Genomic DNA, 15,539 nt, shown 5'->3' with positions numbered 1-15,539 from the left:
TAACCTGAGAGGGAGTTTGGATCACATTTAATTTAATGCTCCCCTCAATCTCTGTCCAATTTACCTAATAGAATAAATCACAAAAATACTTCATAGTAAATTTGTAAGCAAGGCTTTCTCTCTTGTCCATTGACAGTACACTCCAGATTCTTAAAACTGCCTGCATTACTTCTCAATGCCTGTTTTTAGCTCAACTACAAACATAATCTTAGATTCATATTCTAAAGGCCAAAATAAGTTCATGTAGAGCTGAGAAAATTTGCAATGAGAACATTAAAGTGAAAAATATCTATTCTTATTCTTAAATTTAGAAAGATTTATAAAAATACATGTATAGATATTTTATTCTATTTATTTTTTCATCAAATATGTATTAAGCAACCACACACCAGGCATCCAGCTGGGGTCTAAGGATATGGTGGTGAAGACAGTAGATTTAGTTTCTACCCTGCCAAGAGTACTTAATGTGGCTAATAGTGACATTTTCTATCACAATGCAGATATAAATCAACAATGTAAAAAAAATATTGCCTTCTAATTTCAGATGTATCCCCTTATGCTCAGTAGTAATGGATAATTAATAGTACAATTCTCTAAAATTTCCTTCATGATGTCCTTAATTCCAAAACTCAAAATGGTAGCTAGCCATCAGCTAAAAGTTTTATATAAACAAAATAATCATAGTACCAATTTTTAAAGCAGTACTGTTTCGGCCAGTAACTTACTAATTTCCACTATTTAAGTATCTTCATATCAATTAATTCATCAAAACAGGAGGCAAAGGAGTCATAACGGTTAATGGAATTGTAAAAACAAAAATGATTACAAAGCAATTAGTAAATATTAAAATGCTTATGACATACACTCTATTAAGCAGCAGCCAGTAAAAATTAACAAAAAAATATATCAAACTACAGTACAAAACTTAAATTATTTAAAAAACAAACTAAAAAGTTACACTTGTATAATAAAGAATAAATCATAATTATAGCTATTTGACAGATATAACATTAAATCTCACATTACAGGAATAACCAAAAATGGAAAAGACCAGGGATTTTGGTAAGTACAGCCCATTAGGTGAAAATTTTACTATAAACCATGAAATTGAGCATATATTAAAAATAGGGAAGGTTCTGATTTTTAGGTTTTCCTTTTTATAGCTGTCAAGGATAAAGAAACTAGGTTCCCTGGGAGAGTTGCATTATTAATTGGGTGGTGAACAAATCAATTGCTACATCCATCGTGTTCTCTCCAAATCTTTTGACCCAAAGCTTCTTCTGTAACAGAAGCAGAATAATGTGTGTTCCTAATAACACACATTATTAGGAAGAAAAATGTTTATTTTCTAACTTGTAGTTATACTAAAGAATGTTGAAATGAATTGCATATGATTACTCATTGAAATTGTTTACAAAGACTTCAGAGACTGCAGTATCCAGTTTCATTCCCCTTTCTCACCCTTTTTCTTTTTTTAAATTAATGGCACTACAGTTATAAGAAATGAACATCATTGCCCATATGGTTAATACTGTTTTTATACCCTATAGATGTAGAAATATGTCATTTAAGTAATCATCTTATGTGTCAAGGGAGCAAAGGCAGGGTAATCTGCTTTGTGACACCGAATCAATTACAGCAATTGTGATGATGAAAGTCTGCACTGCATAAAGCCATGAAACCTAGACATTCAATCAGTACAATAGACAGAGCCAACCCAGAGACTTCCCCAAAATTTAGAAATAATAAATAAAGTTCAATATACAGCCAAGCTCACAGGAAAGACAAAATTATCCCAGGTATCAGAAACAAAAAAGAACTAAAATCCAGGACTAAAATCCTAACTGAAATCTAGGAATACTGTTAATCCCGAGGAAATCTTGGAAGCAAGGTAGATTTGTTTACATGTCATGGTAACAGACCCTAGAGTCTAGGAGCTTAAGGATGACTATTTATGCTGGTATAAGGACAAGTCTTTGGGTCTGCTTGAAAGGGGAAGTTAGAATAGCATGTCTGCAACAGCCAAGACCTTAATGGGCTATTCTTTCAGCGAACTCGAATGGCTCTCACTGACTCAGGGAGAAAGATAAAATAATCTCCCATAAGAAACCAAAACCTTGAAGACTTCCCTGGCGGTCCAGTGGTTAAGACTCCCGCGCTTCCAATGCAGGAAAAGCAGGTTTGGTCCTTGGTCTGGGAACTAGGATCCCACATGCCGTGTGTGCAGCTAAAAAACTTAAAAAAAAAAAAAAAAAAAGAAACCAAAACCTCAAGTCAATACAGCACATGCGTTTGTCGGCCAAATGTATGTTACAACACAATATAAAAATGTACTAGAGAAATTTAACATAGAAACTTTGGGGAGTGCTCACTGAAGAATCGTATCAAGAACTTCTAAAACATTTTTAATTGTCTTAGCTAAACATACTATTAAAAAAGAACCTTAGAAGAATGGGAAAATCACAGTTAACCAAACAGTCTCAGTATGCTTCTGATAATGAATAATAATATTAAGATTTTAGTACTTAATATATCAGCTTACCTTAAAATATTTTTAGGCCAAGCACAATTGGTATGAAACAAAGTGTTATATGAGACTAAAGACTAGACTCCAAAGCCAATTGTGTTTTACTACTTTCCCGAATCATTTTATAATCCTCACACTCTGACATACTAAAAATATAATGAATGCTTGTTTTTTATGAGAGTAAAGTTTGAAAAGAATTTTAAATAAATGCTGATAGAGAATGAAAAACCATATAGGAGGAAGTAAACAGTGATTTTAAAAGGGATTTAGCCCTGTTCAATAGATGCATTTTTGGCAGAGGTAGAAAATCCAATTCAAGTTCAGACTGTCAGCTTTTCTATTTTGTACTATTTCTACTTTTTCATTTTTCTTAGAATTATGAAATGCTTTGCTATGTAAACTTATTTTAAAAGCTAAATAAGCATTTTTGAACCCCCAAATACACACTTAACCTGTGAAATTTGAGAAAATGCTAATTTTGTGTAAATACTTTCTTCTTATTCTAAAATATTTTACAAAACATTGACTCAACAAACACTATCAGTATAACAAAACTGGTATTTCAATTAATGATAGTCTTTAATGTGATTGTTTGTTGCTTTCTTTTACTTCAAATTTGTAATAATACAAAACAAAAATTGAGGTAACTCCAGTAAAATCTAACCTAAAGTAAATTGCTAAAATATAAAAATGCCTGAGTGATGTTTGAGCAACAAATGAAACTCTCATTATAACAATTAGAAGAACTCATATATTTAAGGGAAGAAAAGAAGGAAGGGAAGGAGGGAGGGAGAGAGGGAGGAGAAGAGAGAGAGAAAGAAAGAGAGAGAGGAAGAAAAGAAAGGCATAAAACAAGGCTTCCCAAGCCTCACTGTAGATTAGAATCACATTTGAGCTTTATAAAAATTCAAGTAATAAGTGTTACTAAACAAATGACTCTGTGGAAATGGGGCCTTAGAATCTGCTCTTTTAGCCATAACATAGGTAATTCTAATGCCTATTGAGATTTTAGTGCTATTGGCCTACACATAATTCCTTCAATTTCTCATATTCTATTAACTCAACTGCAAGCTGGTTTTGATTTTCACTCATCTACTGAAACTGCTATTCAGTGATATACCACATGTCAATCCTAAGTAACATTTTCCTTCATTGTATTTATAAACATTCCCATTAAGTCCTTTTTGCCTTATTTGGCATTATTTAACCCTCTTGAAATTGTTAAGGCATTGGTCTCTGTGACACTGCATTTTCTTTATTCCCCTTGAATATTTCCAATGGTTCCTTCTCTCTTACCTTTTGAACATTTTCCTTCCTTTATTTAGATGTTTGTGCTTTCCAGAAAACTATCTTCTCACTGTATCCATTCTCATCTGCTTACATGATTCAGTTACACCAACATACCAACAACTCTCAACCACAGATTTCCTCTCATGGACTTCAAACACATATTTACCAATTGCTGGAACTACTTATGTAGATTTGCCTCAAACTCAAAATGTCCTGAAAGTGAACCAATGATCTTTCTCCTTAAACCAGTTTGACTTCATTTATTTTCATCCTGAACATCATGTGTTATTCTCTTCCCAGTCATTCAAGGGAGATAATGAAAGTGTTCCTGGACTATTTGTCTCTTCATTTGTCTTACTCCCTATATATTTCTTGGGCAAATATCCTTCTTCTCATTGCTATGATTAGGTTCTGATTCAGATTTCTCCAGCTCTTACCTTCAGTATGCAATATCGTCCTATTTTTCCCTCTTTCAACTTGCGCTTACTTAAATCCAACCTTTGCAGAATCACCAGAATACCCTACTAATGTACATCTTTATGTCAACCCTTTGCTAGAAAACATCCAGGATAGAGCACAAGCTCCTTAATACAACATACAGACCATGTTAATTTGTGCTTAGTAATTTGGGTTAATTTCCACTTTCTCTAACCTCTTCTCCTACTACTCCCTTTCTTGGATTTTTCACTCTAATAACACAAAACTGTGGTGGCCCAAAACCTTACTCCTTGACTCATTTTTTTTTTTCCTTTTCACATTTCATAATCAATCCATCAGCAATTCTGGTCAACTCCACTATCACATTTTTACTAGAACCAGTCACCTCTCATCACTTCACCACTACTGTCACTGCCACTACTACCATTATAGTGCAAATCATTTATATATTTCATGGCTATTTTGAAAATAGCCGCTTAGACTAGGGGACATTATTCTTCCTGCTTCCCCTTCCCCTGGTCCCTGCTTTGTCCTCACGCTGTCTCATCTGTAACCAGTAGTCAGAGAGAGTTCTTAAAATATAAATTCATGCATCTTTCTCACCCCTGCCACTCTCTTACATGCTTTAGTTTTCTTCACAGCACTTATTACCACTTGACAAATACTTGTTTGTGTATTCTTGTACTTTCCACTATAATGGAAACTCTATGAGAACACAGACTTTTTTTTGCCACTTAGAGCATTCCTGGCCCATCAAGACCCACAACTAGTATTTGTTGAACAAATGAATAAATGAATGTAGCTCAGGCATCTCTTTACTTAAGAAGTTTTTGCTGATCAACATGATGGCTTAAGTGCCCTTCTCCATTGTCTTCTTTACAGTAGAGTATACATCTCCATTTCTTTATTCCACATTGTTTCATAGGTTTGGGTAAATCTTTCCCATTAGACCAATCTTTGAGAATGCAAAACTGTCTCTCTCATCTTTTTAATTTCAGTGCTATCATAGTGCCAGGCATCTAAAATACATTCAACACACATTAGAACTGAATGAATAAGTACATGGATGAATAGATAAAGGCTGAGCATCCTTCAAAAATATTTCAGATCTTCATGTAGTCATTAAGAGCAACAGTTCTTTGAACATAAAATACAAAATGATATAGACATCTGGATCAAATACGGATGATCTTGCAACCTATCTAATGCTTAGTAAAAGCTTTGTTGTTTGAGTTTTTTAGTAAAATAGTCTGTCTTTCAACAATTGAATTTTGTGTATTTTCAGAGATCGTCTATAGCTGGGTATTTAACGAGTTCCCTTCCTTTGTGGCGGAAGACAGCCGGCGGTTCATTTCCCAGGAGACAGGCAACCTTTATATTTCTAAAGTCCAAACATCAGATGTCGGCAGCTATATTTGTCTGGTGAAAAACACAGTGACGAACGCTCGAGTACTTAGTCCTCCAACACCACTCACTCTCCGTAATGATGGTAAGTTCCATGGACTGGATTGAAATCGTCAGCCAACTCAAATGTGAAAAATTGAGTATAATCTGGAAAAATACTGAACCACTATGCTGTACATCTGAAACTAATACTGTATTGTAAATCAACTGTACTTCAATACAAAAAGACCTAAAAAAAAGATGTATTATTGTTCTTCTAAGCACTTAAACCTAGCACAAATAGAATAAAAAGGCATTTGGCATATTTAGAAACTCTACACTTTTAGTCTAAGATCATGCATACCTTAGAATAAAATTTTTCACATAGGAAAGTGATGATCTATAGCTAAGAAATATTAACCTTAACAATACCCTAATGTCAAAAAGGGAGAGGGATTCCAAAAAGATGAACTGTAATAAAGACTCCACAGTTCTTTTTTTGCTCTTTAGGGCCTCTATATAGCATATGTGTATGAATTGCAAGTATTTTACAGGTTCATTTTTCATCACTTTTTAATTTTAGCTACCTTCAAATTGAATATTCAGCTTTTAATACTTCATGGCATAGTTATAATTGTTATTATTACTTTTCCAATAATAGGAGCAGTTGGAACTTTTTAAGTGCAATTCAGGTAGAAATGATGATTCTATAAGTATAGGTATTGCCATCTATCCAAAGTATCTTCAAATTTAAAAACCTGATTTGTAGTTATAGACATTTACAGTTAAGCATTGCATTAAAGAAGTCAAGTACTATATTACAGTTGATATATGATATATGGCTTACTCTGTCATACAATAAAAAAGCTATGAAAGTATTATTGAGAAGTGAGCTCGAGAATCCTGATGGATTGTGAAGCTTGAAAAATAATCTATTTCAACACTAGTCTTTTATATGCTTAGTTTTAGAATATATACTGCAGTAATGTATAGCCAGAGTTTATATATATATAAAACATTAGTAATAATCCTATAATCCTATCAGGTAGAGAGTACAAATGCAATATCTATTTCAGAGATGAAGAAGCCAATTTGAAAGAGATGAAGGGACCTCCAAAGGTCACACTGCTAGGTAATGGCATGGAGGAATAGATGGGAAACAGGGATGAAAAATGGGAAACCAATTTAGAAGCTACTGAAACTAACCAGTCAAGAGGTGAGGAGGTGAGGAGGGACAGAATGAAAGCAGTGGTAATAGCACTGAAAGGTCGAAAACATGCCTGGGATATTAAGAAGGTAGAATTATCAGAATATGATGATTAAACATGAGGCTCTGGAGTAGGAGAAAGCTTTCACATAGTTCAATAAATGGATGATGAGTCTTTTCATGAAAAGAGATAAGACAGATGAAAAAATAGATTGAGAAATTCATGAATGTGACAAATTCAGATTTGGCTATATTGAGATAAGATATCCATGGGAAATCTATGTGGAAATATGCAGTAGGCTACTGATACATATTCCTAATATGCACAAGAGAGGACTGGGCTAGAGAAAGAGATTTAAGTGTTATCATTGTGTATTCCATCAATACAGTTAAAGCTATGATTGTGTGTATATTATGCCAACTTCAAGATTATATAAGAATGTCTATAGGGTGAAAAGAATAAAGGAAAATAGATATGCATTTAGAAAACTTACCTAGTTAATAGTTTAGAATTGAGGTGATTTTCTATAAGCCATTTTCATAAAGTTTCTGAGTATTTTCTCATTAATTCCACAAGAATTTGAAGCATCTTTGTTGGAAAATTGTAACATTTTGCTGACTAGTTCCATTTACACCATCCAGTTATGTAATAATACCGTACATTCAGATAGTGCCTCAGGTTGAGTAGGCTATTCTGCCTTCTCTTCATGCACCAAACCTAAACATTACATTGACCTTCACAAGGGAGAGGAACACATATAAAGTAAGAATCCAAAAATTGACACCACCTTCACCAGTGATTTAAAAGCTCAGGACCCATGTTCAACAGTCTCTTGCACTTCTTTGATTTCATGGCCCAAATGTATCACTTAACTTTACCTTATACCTTCCATAGTCAAACATTTCAAGAATAATTAAAGTAATTTGTTTGCTGCTATTTAAACTCCTTTGCCCTTCTGATTCTATTGCCCTTCCTGGGCAAAACCTCACTCCCAATGAACTCACTATACCCTTAATTTGTGACTGTCTTGGAATCTGAAAGCTGCTAGAGAGTTACACCTGCCAGGGATTCATGATCAACAACTTCAATATTGCCACTCAATCCTAGTAAGTTTCTGTGGATGGTTAATTTGTAACTGTCCCAAAGATTTTTGGAATCTTCTCTGCTTTTCTCAAACTGGACAGCCTCCCTCCTTCCCCACTGCTTTACAAAACCTATTTAAGTATCAAATTTACTTTCCTACTAATGGAATTTCAAATCTAACTATTGATACATCTTCATCCATACTGTTCTTCCCTTATGTAATTTCAGTAGAGATACTCTACTGTCCCTCCTACTATTAAAACCAATCCCTCCATCCTTGACTGCTGATTTTCATTCCCACTGGCCTTTTCAGAACATCACACTGTTAGCCATTGTTTCTTATGTAACCAATACTGTGTCACTAAACTAATAAATATTTTTAGTCATGTTAATTGAATTTACTGAAGCAGTTGAAACCGTTGACTTATTTTTATTTTACAAACATCTATATTTTCAAAAAATCATTATTTGTGCAGTACTATATGAAAGGTTCAATGCACACAAGTAAAATAAAACTGTTATTTTAAAGTTAACATTTAAGTTAAAAAGAAACATGTGGAAAACACCTGCTAAATTTCAATTACATCATTCAATGACAGTCTTATTTAAGATTTTGTGAGAGAAGTTAGAAAATTCATATTTCTTCTTTCTGTAAATTATCTGAGATTATTGTTTTCTTGGTGATTGTCTACTAATTTTCACTTTTTGTCATAGTAATACACCCTTATCAAAGGAACGTAGTGGTTTATAAGTGCTGATAAGAAGGGGAAAGAAAAAGCAAACCCACACACCTCCCTTCCATCCAATCCTACTCCCTAAAGCTAACTTTTTAATTTCTCCTATTTTTCTTCATGAGTTTCTCATATAATGCTAGGAAATATCTGTGCTTCTTGTTTAATCAAGTTTAGACAATAACTCATATGATGTACATCTGCTTCTTCTATCCTCCCCTGTTTTATAGTTAAATAATATTTTTCTGTTGTTTCCTTTTTAACCTTGACAATGTGCTTAAATCTCTATTATCCTTTTAACTCTTGAAAATAATTCTTGACTTTCTATTATATAAAGTGATAGTTTTAGTCCTACTTTTTCCTTTACCTTTCCTACACTACTTTTATGTCCTTTTGTCTTCCACATTTACTCTGACATTCTCTCCTGCAAATGCAACCAAGTGTTCTAAACTTTCCCATAGACTAACTGTAAAAGCTTAAAACAAATAGATGTTAACAAGTTATTAGTATATAATTATCTTTCAATACATATTTTTACAGATTTTTAAGCTCTTTGTAGATATGTGTGCTCTACTAGACATGCTTTTCATAAGTGAAACTTTGAATATAACAAGAAAATAATATTGTGATACAGTTTGGATGTAATTTCTCTTAAAATTTTGCTCTATAAATACAATTCATAGTTTCAATAATGGTGTTGAAATATGAACATGAGTCATCACAATGCAAATGATAAATTAAACCATTATTGTGGTTAAGAAAGCCCACGAAATGCATATGAAAGAGAAGTGAGCTTAGGAACAAGCCTTGAGTAGTCCAAATTGCTTTGGAAAGGTTAAAAATGAAAACCCTACAAAGGATAATGAGAAGGAAAAGTCAGAGAGATAATAGGAAAAACAATAGTGTAGTATCAAGGAAGCCAAGAAAAATGAGTATTTCAACAAGGAAAAGTGGGCATGCAGCTCAAGATGGTGGACTGGGTGCCTGTATTTGTCTCCTGACTCCCTTCTGAGACCCTGTAAGAAGAAATTCATGTCATCAATGAGTAGAGGAAGCATTTCATTAACAAATGAGACACTTTGATATATTTCTGGAAGAATAAGGAAGGATGTGAGTTTAAGGATTAAACAGGCAGAATAACTAAAACCTAGAATAAAGTTTAAGGGATCTAAGGAAAGGGCTAAAAACCATGTGCCCAGTGGAAGCCTGAAAAAGCTCTGAAATCACAGTTAGCTAAGGGTGGGCATAAGAAATGGGGCCAAAGGGGGACTGAAAGTATATACGTTGAACATCTGTTTCAGTGAAATATTGGAATCCATTCTCTTCCCTGTCCTTACATGCAAAAAGACCAAAGGACTCTTAACAACTCTTTTAACAACATGAGTGAACTTTCCCTGGAAAGCTAAAGTTCTTAATGTGAATAGTGGCACAGAATGCAAAACCTTCTCATTCTAGCACATGAGTGTCCGCAGCCTGACAGCCAGTTCCTTGCCCTCACATCAAAGCAGAGCTGACTGTCGACCCACCTCTCCCAGCCACCCGCACCCTCACCTCAAAAGGGAACCAATTCTACAGAATTGGGAAACACACAGCAATGTCCAAGCCTCTCAGACTTAATGTTTATATGCAATGCTAAATTAACAGTTTCTATTAAAAATTACTGAGCTTACTGAATGGTTATAGAATTTATATCAGGATAATATGCAAAAAGCAGGAAAATTTAAATTATTCTAGAAAGGCATCAATTAGACTAGAATTGTTCTTAATTCAAAAAACGTCTATATTACTATTTGATCTCTCTTCAAAAAAAAAAAAAAAATTGAAGACCATGTTTATAGGAAGGACATATTCTTGAATGCTTTCCCAAGTAGGTGGCTTATGTTAAACACTTAGTCTGAAAATAAAAATAGAATATGATTGTGGATGATTCCATTATTTGCATCACAGTCAGCTACAATTCCTGCTGGGTTTTACAAACCTCTCATTGCAGAGACAGGCATTATAATGGATATTTCTGCAAACTTGACAAACACCTCTGCAGGGGTTTGAATATAAAAGTTACCTTTAATCTGCTGTGACCATAGAGTTAGCTATAAAAATCATATCAGAATATTGTGTTTTTACACTTCTTTGAAAAAAGTCGGCCTTTCTAAAAATAACAGAGGTTATATACATAGGCAAATTATTTCCTTTCAAGGACAAATAAAATTTTACTTTATAAACTATTGGAAAAATGTCTTGGCTTGGATCCTCTTAAAGCAAAGCTTGAAACAAAATTCGCTTGTAGGTAGTTTATTTGAAATTTATCACAGAGAGCAGGAGCATGGAATGGGGTGGGTTTGAGGAATGAACTAGTGAAAAGGGAGGTTGCATTATGGAGATGACCACTTCTACAGGCAGCTGGAGCTTGGTCGCACAGGACCAGAGCCTTATGAAATGCACTCAGAATAATCTCCTTGGCAGAGATATCAATGGTCTTCCATCCCTGAGGGTGACTCCACAGGCAGTTAACTCCCATGCATTTACAGGATGCCCTCAAGTTGTAGCTGAGTGAAACTGGTTGCACCTACACAGACCTGGTTGCAGCGGTCATTGCAGGAGTAAAAATTCTGGCCAAGTTCATTCAAACACACAAATACCTTTATGTGTCAGATAATTCATTAAGTAGTGAGGATATAATGGAGGGCAAAACAAATGCAATAATTGTCCTTAGGTAGCTTACAATATAATACAAGGGAAGATATTACCCTAAAAACTGAGTGTAACCAAGCATCCTAGGATCTGTCTGCCTGTCCAGTGCCCCATGGAGCCAATCTCAAAGGTCATTGCATTGTAAACAAAACAAACAAATCTAGCTCCAAAACTATTATAGGTAATATAGAATTTTATAATGGTTTGGAGGGTAATGAACGTGGAGGCAGCATTCTGCAAAACAGCAAAATTTATTAAACACCCCCCTTTAACAACTTCTCTCTTTTGCCAAGTTTTTATTCCTACAACTCTATATCTCTCCCTCGACACACCTCTGCCTCTCCTTCAACACTACTGTCTTGGTCTCCCTTCAAGGTCTCACTATCTCGGTCTGATGCGTGGCAAGTTCATACTTTCATTTCTGCTCTCATTAGAATTCTCAGCCCAATTCTGAAGACTTTTTTAATTTTATTTTATTTTTATTCAATAAACATTTATAATGAATTAGTACATGTGAGACATTGTTCTAAAAACTTTACAAGTATTAAAGTGAAAAGAATGAAAACATATAGAAACAAATATGAACTAAAAGCCAAAAGACGTTTAAATTGGTCTATGAATATCATACAAGATATTAAATGCATCTCTAGGGACAGAAAAGAACATTACATTCTGATAATAGGTTCACTTTTTCAAGGAGATAGAGCAAAGCATTTTCCCACAATTCACTGTGTACAGCACCAGGCTCCTCACTCCTCTTCTGGTCCAGATGGAATCTTCTCCTGTAAGATCTCACTCCTTCCTAAGGCAGCATTTTTTCAGACCCTTCTCTAGGGCTATAGTGACTCCAAAGTGACACAGAGAGGATAATAAAAAAAAAAAAAAGAAAGAAAAAGAAAAGAAAGAAAAAGATAAACAGTCCTTGGGGCCCTTTGCCATCCCTGGAGTTGGATAGGGCAGGAGCGAGAAAAAGAATTGAGGAAGTAACTTGGATAATGAATGGGAATATATTCAGAATGTATGCAGAAAGATTGACCTTTTTTAGAGAATTCATCAGTTGTCACAGTGGGGAGAAAAGTAAAAAAGACTATAGATGCAGATAACCTAATATTTGGTGGTGGGAAGTCTGATGGCATTTATTTTAAATGAACTACAGACAAAGTCATCAGCTAAGAATGTATATGTAGGCAACAGGTTTATTTTTAAACCAAGAATGGTGTCGAGGGAATTATGCACAGAATCACATACTTACGTAATTTATGAATCAACCCCATTAATTCACTACTGAATAAGACAGGTCCTAAGAGCAATGGAAGAATATAAAAAATGGTATACCCTTGAAGATGGTGGTGGATTGAATAATGACCCCAAGTTGTCCATATCCTAATTCCAGGACATTTTGAATGTTACCTTATATAGTAGAGGGATTTTTGCAGATGAGATTAAGGATCTTAATACAAGGGCACAGAAAACTAATACAAACATCAAAGAGAAATCTGAAGCAATTCAGTTTTCTTACTTATCTTTTGAAATATTCATGGCTATTCTAGCAGTGTATTGGAACTGGCTTGTTCCTGCTTACAGGAGTAGGTTTTGCATCTCTTCACATCTTGGTAGCTTGAGATCAACCATGATGGGAGTATCTACAACATGAAAAGTAGCAAAGGCTACATATCAGAGTTCTCACTGTCCTCCAACCCCAGAGAACTGGCTGTTAAACAGCATTCAGCTGGTAATTCAGCACCCAAGATCACAGTCACTGAATCAGAAATAACAATGTTTGATGGAATAAACATCAATTAAAATGTATACCTGCTCCACTCCAATCCTCTCTGTTTTCTTTGCTCCAGATAAAGTACAGACTGAATGGATCCTGTGCTATTCTCTCTATTTCTGGTACCTGAATTGGTTTTGCCAAGCAAACAGTGAGATGCAGCAAAGTCATTCTTATTTCCTGATCAGTTTATCACAGGAAATATGGCAATTGGAATGGCCTTGAGTATTCTTAGATTTCCCTTTTCTCCTCTAAATTTTTTAGTGGGTATTAAATGTTCTACCCTAAACCCAGGAGACTTTTTCTTCTTTTAATCTTTGTTCAGAATTTTCAATTTATGGATTGTTCCAAAGGAACTGGGAAAGCTTGTGAAAGAAAACTCCTACTAGAATATATTTATCTATGTGAAAGAAGCTGAATAGCATTAAGGTTTTATGTCAAGTTCTGCAGGAATATAAGAAACTTACTTGGCTTTTATTAATCTTTTATTTATTTTGCTATGTGTCTCTCTGGAAATCTTATAATCTTGATATGCTACAAATTAAATAAAAACTTCAAAAAATCATTGGAAGATTTCTGAATAAAATGAATAAATTGCTCAGATGTCCTTGACAATCAGTCATTTCACACAATTCAATTTCTCCTCAAGCAGACTTATGAAAACAATTTGAACTTCTATCTATGGAAATAAGAATTTTTATCAAGAAAAACAATGTGCATCATTTTATTAACTCTCTTAATATGTCTTAGAAACTTTGAAGAATTAGTTAATAAGTGCTTACAAATAATAAGATAAATTTCTTAAATATGAATCTAATTTAGGCTTTTTCTGGTTTCCCACATGAAAACTTGTTATTGTCATTCAGGAAATAAAATCCCAAAGGATATAAAGTTTTGATAACTGACATTGTAATGGTGAATATATCATTCTTAACATAAGAAAGGTACCATGAACTTTGAATTACTTTTTAAGAGTGGAAAATGTTCAGTAATTTTAATCTGACTTCCTTTCCTATTGTCAGACTAGTCTACACACACTGTCTCCATTGCTATACTTCCTCTCTTCATCTCATGGTCTGCAATCTGGCATTTAACCTCACCACACCACTCAAGGTGTTTTCTCAAAATTCATCAAGTATCTGTTCATCAAACTCACCAGCTTTTTCTCAGAATTCATCATTCTTGACATCTTATGAAAATCTGTTTAAACCTGAAAATATTTTCTTTTATTGATTTACCTGGGTGAAGACTCCCCTGAATAAGTTCCTCTGTACCTTTCACTGTCTCTCCTCAATCTACTATACTACAAAGCTACAGTAATCAAGACAGTATGGTACTGGCACAAAAACAGAAATATAGATCAATGGAACAGGGTAGAAAGTACAGAGGTAAAACCATGCACATATGATCAACTTATCTTTGATAAAGGAAGCAAGAGTGGTGCTGGGAAAACTGGACAGCTACATCTAAAAGAATGAAATCAGAACACTTCCTGATACCATACAAAAGAATAAACTCAAAATGGATTAAAGACCTATATGTAAGGCCAGACACTATAAAACTCTTAGAGGAAAGCATAGGCAGAACACTCTATAACATAAATCACAGCAAGATCCTTTTTGACACACATCCTAGAGAAATGGAAATAAAAACAAAAATAAACAAATGGGACCTAATGAAACTTCAAAGCTTTTGCACAGCAAAGGAAACCATAAACAAGATGAAAAGACAGCCCTCAGAATGGGAGAAAATATTTACAAATGAAGCAAATGACAAAGGATTAATCTCCAAAATATACAAGCAGCTTATGCAGCTCAATATCATAAAAACAAACAACCCAATCCAAAAATAGGCAGAAGACCTAAATAGACATTTCTCCAAAGAAGATCTACAGATTGCCAACAAATACATGAAAAGATGCTCAACATCACTACTCATTAGAGAAATGCAAATCAAAACTACAATGAGGTATCATCTCACACCAGTCAGAATGGCCATCATCAAAAAATCTACAAACAATAAATACTGGAAAGGGTGTGGAGAAAAGGGAACCCTCTTGCACTGTTGGTGGGAATGTAAATTGATACAACCACTATGGAGAACAGTATGGAGGTTCCTTAAAGAACTGAGAATAGAACTACCATATGACCCAGCAATACTACTACTGGGCATATATCCTGCGAAAAGCATAATTCAAAAAGACACATGTACTCCAACGTTCATTGCAGCACTCTTTACAATAGCCAGTACATGGAAGCAACCTAAGTGTCTATCGACACTTATATCGATGAATGGATAAAGAAGATGTTGCACGTTGATACAATCGATATTACTCAGCCATAAAAAGAAACAAAACTGAGTTGTTTGTAGTGAGGTGGATGGACCTAGAGTGGGTCATACGTAGTGAAATAAGT

At 34.3% G+C, this 15,539-nt stretch overlaps 1 protein-coding gene across 1 annotated transcript in view; it reads left to right on the top strand.

The window, feature by feature from the left end:
* CNTN5 (contactin 5) overlaps positions 1–15,539 on the top strand; it is a 1,393,643-nt gene that overhangs the window by 1,007,925 nt on the left and 370,179 nt on the right. The window contains exon 7 of the mRNA XM_029208299.1: positions 5,541–5,744. Within this exon, the coding sequence (XP_029064132.1) occupies positions 5,541–5,744 (204 nt within the window). The remainder of the gene's footprint in view (positions 1–5,540; positions 5,745–15,539) is intronic.

This window comes from Monodon monoceros, unplaced genomic scaffold (assembly GCF_005190385.1).
Source record: "Monodon monoceros isolate NGI ecotype Baffin Bay Population unplaced genomic scaffold, NGI_Narwhal_1 Super_Scaffold_7, whole genome shotgun sequence".
NCBI classification, from domain to species: Eukaryota; Metazoa; Chordata; class Mammalia; order Artiodactyla; family Monodontidae; genus Monodon; species Monodon monoceros.
Note: the sequence above shows the minus strand (reverse complement) of the source record. Positions and strands in the feature narration are given on the sequence as shown.